Source organism: Protobothrops mucrosquamatus, unplaced genomic scaffold (assembly GCF_001527695.2).
Source record: "Protobothrops mucrosquamatus isolate PMUCROS unplaced genomic scaffold, P.Mucros_1.0 scaffold1746, whole genome shotgun sequence".
Taxonomy (NCBI): Eukaryota; Metazoa; Chordata; class Lepidosauria; order Squamata; family Viperidae; genus Protobothrops; species Protobothrops mucrosquamatus.
In genome coordinates this window covers 369,025-378,576 of record NW_015387888.1, presented here as the reverse complement: position 1 = coordinate 378,576, position 9,552 = coordinate 369,025, and the positions used below count along the sequence as shown (strand labels likewise).

Below are 9,552 nucleotides of genomic sequence, written 5' to 3'. Positions count from 1 at the left end.
GGGCTTCCATCCTCCCCTTTTTTCACATTGCAAGTTTTCTTTCCCCCAACCCCCCCCCCATGCCAAGGTCAGGCTGCCAGTTCATGTAGCCTGGATAGGTGAGATGCAGCCATGACACAAAGTCAATGGGGAATCCAGATTCACTTAACAACCATATTACTAACTTAACAACTGCAGTGATTCATTTAACAACAGTGGCAAGAAAGGTCGTAAAATGGGGCAAAACTCAACAACTTAGCAACAGAAATGTTGGGCTCAGATTGTGCTCCTAAGTCAAGAACTACCTGTAATGAAGAAGGAGATTGCAATATCACCAAAGGTCAAAAAGACGTGGCGGTGATTTTTCAGCCACAGAGACTTATCTTTAATAGAATCTAGATCTTGTGTCATTTCACCATTACAACGATGGGCCAGCCATTCTTTCTCAGCCCTAACTTACCTCACAGGGTTGCTGGGAATATCCACAGGTCAAGCTTCTGACAGGAAATACAGGTCAAAAGTAATATATAATCATCTCAGTTATGCATTTGTTCACTTATAATTATAAGGCTATACAGATCCAGACAGGCTGGGAAACGTCCACTTTTGGAGGCCAGTCATAACTAAAATATTTGAAGTAAAACAAAAAAATGTCTAAATTTCTGATCCCTTTTAAGCTTAAGACACAGGTCAAATGATCCCTCACCTTCCCAACTACAGCTCCTAGCATCAGTAATGGCTAGGAGTGCACACCAATGGCCATCTTGAAAGTCCACGTGTGTCAATTATATTGATTCATGTGAAACAGCTTAATGACATGCAAAGCTGGCAAAACATATCTAAACTTCTCTAAACCTGAGTTTCTTTGATTTACAGATGTTATAACAATGTCGTAGTATGTATGTTTGGGTTGTACTTTGTTTAGAAAGTTAGGAGCCCCCCCCCAATTAGATTAGACTTCCTAGACAAAGCAATGTGTTCTATTCTAATTGCAACAGATCCCTAACTTCATAGGCAGATACTGTACATTGCCCATCTTCTCTAATCATAACTTTCAAACTGGAAATTTTAGAAATTAAGAGATTCAGCAAAAAATGTGCATTCTGCAGCTCAGCCCAATATGGCAGGAATGGGCATGCATGCAGGAATGGGCATGCATGCAGACCTCACCCCATTTTGTAGTCACTAAAGCCTTCTTAAAGCACAGCGTGAATTTTGTCAAATTTGCCATTTTTTGACGGCATAATTTTTTTGTGGGTTTCTCAACCCAGTCTAAGTTCTCTAGCAGAACTGAAATATATACCACACTACTCCCCATGCCCTTTCAGCCCTCTAAAGTTGTCTATATGTCTATATGCACATGTGTGTATAACTGTTTACTAACCTTGTTATAGACCAGACCACCCCCAATTGGGGGTGCGAGATGATATTCCAGAGGGTGAGAAAACTTTAGAAGTTTAGAAGTTTCAAAATTATAGTAAATATGCATAATTCGTTGCTGTTATTTCAAACTTTTGTAAGGGGTGCGAGAATATATCAGAAGCGTTCTAGGGGTGCGGGGTATAGAAAAAGTTGGGAACAGCTGCTATAGACAATAACCATCTATAAGGGGGGACAGAATATAAGAAAAGCCTACAATTCAATTGCTGTAGCAGGTTCTTTTCTAAACTCAAACCAAGACAGAAATCAGAACCCGAACTGCAACATTGTTCTCTGTTCTACAAACCACTATATGGGGGGGGAAAAAAATCAGAATCTTTTTTTAAAAAATATAGCACAATGTAAATTTAAATTACATTTATTACCTTCTGGTGTGTGTGTGTGTGTGTGTGTGTGTGTGGGTGGGTGTGGGTGTGTGTATTTAAAATGAAATTAGTCACTTCTGAAAATTGTGATAAAGGGAAATTCCCAGTATTTTCTCATGTTCTGTTAATGTAGGACTTGTTTTTCTACGACAGTGTGTATTTTTATCAAGTAGTGCATAACCATGGTATATACACCAACTTTGGAATTTAAATTTAAATTAACAGTGAAATGCCAACACTGGCTTACAAAACTTTGGGATGGTTGTACAGTATATTCAGATAGTATAGTATATACACAACTCAGCCCAAAATTTATGTTGCTAAATGAAACATTTGTGAAGTGAGTTTTGCTCCACAGTTGTTAAGTGAATCATCAGAATTGTTAAGTTAGTAACATGGATGTTAAGTGAATCCTGCTTCCCTATTGACTTTGCTTGTCAGAAGCTCACAAAAGGGGATCACAAGACCCCAGGACACTGCAACCATCATAACTATGAATCAGTTGCCAAGCATCTGAATTTTGATCACATGATCATGGGGAAGCTGTAATGGTCATAAGTATGAAAAATGGTCATAGGTCACTTTTTTCAGTGCCGTTGTAACTTTGAATAGTCACTAAATGAATTGTTGTAATTCAAGGACTACCTATATACTAGTGGTAACGCATCATTAGGTAAGCACAGCTACTGAGAAGGAAGTATTTAGAACTCAGATCCTCCATCTAACCCCCTCCCAGAAAACACTACCTATATTTTGCCATAGAAATAATATTTGGTACTGCTGTGTAGTATTTTTAATGCATTATGTCTAAAACAAAAGAGAGGGGAACCAGCTCTTTTTGCAGAATAAGGTGATAAAAATTCTAGAGTGATAGACTGTCAGAAGCAGCAGGGGGGAATAGTATAATTCTTGCTCCTGTTTTCCTGAGCAGAAAAAAAATTGCAAATAGAAACCCAAAATACAAAAACTCAACTCTTTTCCGTCTCCAATATGGTAGTTCTTTATCTGCAAAAAGTTTTTTTTCATAAATGCACACACACACACACATACACATATGATTTCATATTCTTAGCCAATGAATAGATTGATCACACACATTAATCCATTTAATGCTTCCAAAAAGTGCATAGACAACAGAAATGGAATAATATCAAATTTTGATTTATTTCATCAAATATAAAAATAATATAAATAACTTAAATTTCACAGGACAAAAGATCAGTGCTGCTTTCAGGTTAGCAAATGAATAGAAATGTTTACAAAAAGAACTCTTTTCTCCTCAATGTGAAGATGAGAAAAATTCCATAGGAATTATATACATAATATATAATTATATAAATATATATGTTCAAGCCAGCAAACCTATATATTAGCCACTCATTTATAACAGCTTTATAAAAGCCCAGATATCCCCATTAAAAAGCATACCGTTTTTATCTCTTTCACACAGTTTGTGTCATTGCAATCAAATCCCAAACCATAAATATTAACATTTTATAAACATATTTGCATAAATACGTTCAGTGCAAAATTCTTCAGTTTGTTTTTTCACACCAGAGCTTCCAAATATTGACTCAGGGAAGGATAGGGTAAAAGATGAGGATACAAATTAATCTTTGTTGACCTTCACGTCGCTTGGCTTCTGAGCATGGCTAAGGGTTCCAAATAGCCAGTCCCAGTGTTTAAAGTAAGGTGCATAGTTGAACTTGAACTTCTGGTGGTGGAGATCATGGTGTGGAGCTCCTCCATACAGGCCAAAAGGCACCAATTTATGGGTTGACCATGGCAGGTCATAGCCAGAATGATCTTCTACTGACAACCAGATGTTGGCCGTGAAGAAAGTCATTTCCGTCAATGGATGACACCCCAACAGCATCGGACCAATTACGGCAAAGAAACCCAGCCAGAGCAGCTCCCAAATGCTGGCAAACTGAGTGGTCAGAGCAAAGGTAGAGACGTGTTTGTGGTGGACCTTGTGGAAATTTTTGTAGAGCCAGGGCACTTTATGGTGGAGCAAATGCCACAAAAAGGACAAGAAATCGAACAACAGCAGGCAAACAGCTACCTGCAGGAGAAGCGCGGGTACCTCGGGAGCAATGCTAGGCAAGCTCACTGGCCTCCAGTACCAATGCGCAACAGTCACTGGAAAGATACACACGATGTGGTGGTAGATGCTCTGAGCCAGGCAAAGAACCACCATCTGCGGTGTAGGCGAGCTATGCGGTTGGATTTTATACTTCCTCAAGACGGAGATCCAAGGGCTTAAAAAATCCAGGGCGATAAAAGGCAAGCAGAAAGCTGTATAGATTGCAAAGCTGAACAGCACCGGGAAGAAGGGAGACTTGATCAAGCCCTCCTGCCTTCGGACAAAGTTCCAGAGAGGCTGTAGAGCCGGCGCGTTTGGCAAGTCATGTGGCTCGTCACAAAAAAGCAGCGTGCTTCCGTTGTGTATGCTGATCTCCATTGGAGCTGCAGCCGTCGCTTGTGCTGTTTGTGTACTGGAGCTGTTCATTCGCCTGAAGTCTTTTTTATGTACTCCCGTGGATGACGTAACGAAAACAAAAAAACTTCCCGCAAGTAATCAGTTCAGTTCCTTTTCCTCTTGAAGAAAAAGTATCGGGAGGGGCGGGGGTGAGGAAATTCCCTTCTCTTATTCCAAACGTTTATCCTTCGATGAGCTGTCCTTTGCCGCGCCTCTTTCTTTTGGTTACAACAGATTGGATTTGGGAGCTGAAAAGCAGGCTGAGAAGGAAGCCTAGGAGAGGGCATAGGAATGGCACTGAAAAGAATTATATTAATGGCATTTAGTCAGAACAGAAATGATGAGGAGAGTAAAGATCACAATCTTTACTTCACTTCAGTTACTTTACTCTTTAAAGAACACCATCCGAATATTCGTGCTTTGGTTTCTGAGGATGATTACATGGTGCTAAAGGGCTGAGAAGCCGAGAGGAGACATTTAAAACAAAAAGTGTGGCATTCTGGAAGCAGAGCCAAAACAAATTTATAGGCACTTTTCAGCTGTCAATTCAATAATTGTTGGGGTTTGATGAGTGCCACCAATGGAGATTGTGCTGTAATTCTCATCTTGTAATGTGTCATTTCAGATGTTTCAAATACATGACATGGGGAGAAAAAATTCACTCGAAATTTCTAACAGATTAGATAGGATGCCACCTTCAAGACTCCAGTCTCTGTTTTTGCTATTTTACTAAAATGAATAAGAGTATTACAGGCTAACATCAGCGAGATAGGGTGGGGTTATCATTCTGACCTCAAATCTCAGGTGGCTTTCAAGGTTCATCAATTCATCTTGGTTGTCACAGTATGAGTTATGCGTGATTTGGCAATCTATGTGCTCACACTGGAGCCTCTATCTTGTCATCAGATCACTCTGAGGCATGCTGAAGTCAGGCTAAGGCTAACAAACATTTTCCATTCCCTAGCAGGAGAAGACCTCCCAGGTTCACATGTTAGGTCAGTGATGGTGAACCTTTTAGAGACTAAGTGCCCAAAAACTGGCCCCGCCCCCACTCCATCCCCCCTGCCTGCCCCCACTCCGCCCCCCATCCCTGCCCCACCTGCCCACAGGACCATTCACTGCCTCCAGGGCCCACCACAGATCACCCAGGCAGCCCAGCAGCGCTATGGGGGCCACACCCTCTGCCCGCGCCTTGCAGCATCAACTGCATGATGGGATGTGAGGGCAGAGTCTTGTCTACGCTGCCTGGCTGCCATGTCCTTGGCTGCGCTGCTCCGTGTGGGCCATGCTCGAGGGCGACTCTCCTTCAGGGGGGCTGCTGGAGAGGAGGGGGTCACGGGGGGAGGCAAGGCTGGGGCAACGGCACATGTGCCCACAGAGAGGGCTCCGAGTGCCACCTCTGACACCCGTGCCATCGGTTCGCCACCACTGTGTTAGGTCATATGTAGAAAGAGCCTGCAAGACTGGCCCCTTCCTTGAGAGAGAATGGCCATTTTGGCTGGGGCTGCAGTGGGATTGGACACCTCACTGATACGATTTCATGTGATTTGTTATTGTTTGGGCCTGAGGATATTGATCTCATAGGAGGATAAGTTGGTCACTGTGGGAAGCTGTCCCCATCAATCATTATTTGATTGCAGTACTTCTGTTCTTCCATCTCCACATCTTTTCGTTTTTCAGTTTCACACACAGGAACATTCAAACATGGCAAAACTTTTTAAAATCCATGATGCAGTTTCCAACTCTGAAAGTCAAAAGCAAAGCCTGGTTTGAGGTTGGTTTTCGATGGTGGTGGTGGTACAGGCAATCCAAATACACTCATCTGCTTTTTCCTAACCTAAAAGAGCCAAACCAGTTATTGTCTTGAAAGTAACCCACATTACTTTCCATGAGGACAGCAACAGACCTTGTGGCTGAGGCACAGTGAAAAGTAGATTGTAGTGAAGTTCTTCTCAATCGTTGAGTTCTTGGGACTCATCACAATGAGACATTAGGACAGGGCTTTTCAACCAATGGTACATTGGCACCTGGCAGGTGGTACGCAACCATCCTAGAAAAGTGGTAGCAGGGGAGGGGAATGAGCTGAACCGGTAGCAGCACTGCACAAGCCTGAGCAAGAGATGGCTGGAGCTGCAGGACTGTCAGGACTCAGCAGAAGCGCCAGGATCAGTGCCGCTTTCCAGCTGATCGGCACTTCTTCGGGACTGNAGCATCTCCAGGGTCTTGTGATTTACATTCAGATGCTTGGCAACTGATTCATATTTATGACGGTCACAGTGTCCCAGGGTCATGTGAAGTGACCAAAACCTGCTGCAACCACCCAGCAGACAGGGGGAATAAAAACCAAACACTCCCCCACCCCACCCCCACTGCCAATCCTCAACAGAAATGCTCACAACAATGAAAACCTCGGACAGGAGGAAGAGTGCGGCCAGGCAGGCAGGCAGGTGTCTTTTCAGTGCCATTGTAACTTCGAACAGTCACTAAGCGAACTGTTGTAAGTCGAGGACTACCTGTACTTTATCACTTTTTTTTCTTTTGGTCATCAAGTTTTTTACACCTTGCTAGGGGACTGGTGGTACTCGGATGTTGTCATATCCTAAAAGTGGTACAATGGGTGAAAAGGTTGAAAAGCCCTGCATTAGGACAACTTATTCTGGAAAACAGAATAAGAACAGAAGAGAACAGTGAACACCCTCAACTCACTCTGAACATCAGAGCTGAAACTTTCCTGGTCGTATGGAAAGAGAAGGTGCCATTGCTATCACTTCAGGCAGTCTTCATGCCACTGTGCCTTCAGTCTGAGAATGAAGAAATACTTAGGGTTCACATTGTTCTCTCCCTAAAAGATGTGTTGAGGATCAGCCATGCATAATTTCAGCAAAATGCCATTTTTATTTTCAGGGGGAAAATAATATTCATTTAATATCCCTAATTTTTTTTTCATACTGAGCCATGTTAATATCTCTGTCTGTCTAACACAGGGCTCTTCAAACGTGGCCCTTTTATGCCTTGTGGACTTCAACTCCCAGAATTCCTCAGCCAGGCACGCTGGCTGAGAAATTCTGGGAGTTGAAGTCCACAAGTCATAAAAGGGCCAAGTTTGAAGAGCCCTGGTCTAACAAAATAACAGAATTATTATTCTGTCTCTTTATCTATCAATCTCTGAGTGGGTGTTATTAATCTTTCTTGGTTGATTATTATCTATTATCTATTCTGGAAAATTAAGCACTTTGCACTTAATATAATCTGTGAACTCATATCCACTTCATTAAAGATTACATGCAAGCATATATAAAAAACAAAATGTGGGCGGGAGGGTGGGTTTAGAAATTGTAAGATCAGAGGAAAATGATACACAACAGGGACAAGCAGTAATAATTTCCTAATTAGCCCTAATCTTTAAAATTGTTCTTAGGTAATGTTAGAAATACATTATCAGTCAGGAACTGATTAACATGTCCAACATGACTTGAGGAGGCACGCGATTTTGTTCAAGTCACAGGAAATAATTGAATATCCTGATGAGACACAGTTATATTGGTTTTGCAATCTATCTTTCAAATCCTTCACATTAGGTCTCTTACTAGGTTTGTCACTCAAACTCACAGCATGATGTTGCACCACTACAAGAACATCCATAAGCCCTGCTTCCTTGAGCTGGCCAGCAACCCGCTTGTGGGCCACTTGAGGAGGGATGGCCCAATTCTGGAAGCAACCAACTTTTCACCCCATTCCTGATCTTCATGTCAGCTTTATGTGACAGAGGAAGAAGGCAAAATAGTCACCCTCAAGAAGCAGGAAAGTGCTCTTCTCTTTGGCCTGGAGAAGACAGGATAACAAAGGACAAGAGTAGAGTGACTTACCCTGGGGTAGGAGGAAGAATCTTAGTAGCATATGAATATTAATTGCATGTACTATATTTTATATTTATGGCAGGGTATTTTTCCTCTTCTCTTCATTATATGTTGGAAGGAAGGGAGGAAGGAAAGGAAAGGAAAGGAAAGGGAAAGGGAAAGGTGGTTAAGGCACAAGGCTACGGACCAGGTGATAATGAATTCTAGTCCTGCCTGCCTTAATCATGAAGCCAACTGGGTGCCCTTGGACTAGTCACTGTCTCCCAGCCATAAGAAGCAGGCAATGGCAAACACTTCTTGCAATGAAATCTCACCAACAAACTTCAGGGACTTGTCCAGGCAATTGCCAGGAGTCCACACCAACTTGAAGGATCATTATCATCAAGTATATAAAGAACTACCCCTACAAATGCACTTAACATTTTCTCTATCGAGAAATGTTAACGTTCTTTGGAAAATGAAAGATACAATCAATAAACATCATCAGCAATATCAACAAATATCATTTTGCCCAGTGATTTTAAATTTGTGGCTTCCAATTTCAGCCTCTCCATAATTTCTCCCGCTTATCAATGATTCAAGGACATAAATTATGACAAATCTGTTGCCGTATGCCACAGCTACAGGTATACGTAAAAAGGTAGGTAAATTACTAGGTGCAGGAAATCACATTGCATCATTCATGTCGTGGAGAAAAAAAATTAGCTATTTGCTCCATCTACTGGCTACAGTACAGATGCAAGACTTTTAATTCTTGCCACTGGAATTCAACAATTATAGATATGGAAAGGACCATCAAGTCCACACACTTCTGCTTAGTGCAGACATCCCAATTAAAACTGTTTCTTGACTGATGAATTGTCCAGGTTTGTCCAATGACAAACTAAAGTTATTTCTTAACAGCTAAATCTGTCTTCCTATAATTTAACTTTATTATTTCATTAACTAACATTTGGAGTAGCTGGACATGCAATTCTATTTACTTGAAAAGAGTGATCAAGTCTTCTTTCGAATATGCCAAGGCAGTTTCTTCCATTTCTCTTGAAAATATTTCATTTTTAAATTTTTGATCATCCTCATTGTTCTCTGAATTAAGCTAGCAAAACTAAGCATATTGCTTTCTGTTGAAGACACTATTATTCAGCATTGAACTGAGTTGTTCTTGGTGCTCTTTGAGTTTGATTGTGTGCCTACAGACATTTCATTACCCAACTAGGTAAGATTAGCAGTGCAAGAGCTCTGAGGACACCAAAAAGTCCACAACACAATGCTTTAAAAAAAGAGTTTCTGGCTTGACTATCCTGAATGCAGATGTCTTGTTAATTTTCTTCATTCTGTGAGAAGGACAATAAAAAGAAGTATTTAACATTATGTTCTCTTTAACCCCAACTGTGCTACAGATTTTGTACTTCTCCCACTTAATAATGAT

At 41.3% G+C, this 9,552-nt stretch overlaps 1 protein-coding gene across 1 annotated transcript; it reads right to left on the bottom strand.

Moving 5' to 3' along the window:
• Window positions 1–2,904: 2,904 nt before the first annotated feature.
• CH25H (cholesterol 25-hydroxylase) lies at window positions 2,905–4,278 on the bottom strand. Its single transcript, XM_015823026.1, has one exon. It carries the CDS (start codon window positions 4,246–4,248, stop codon window positions 3,394–3,396), a length of 855 nt encoding a protein of 284 aa, XP_015678512.1. The 5' UTR covers window positions 4,249–4,278; the 3' UTR covers window positions 2,905–3,393.
• Between the last annotated feature and the right edge of the window lie 5,274 nt (window positions 4,279–9,552).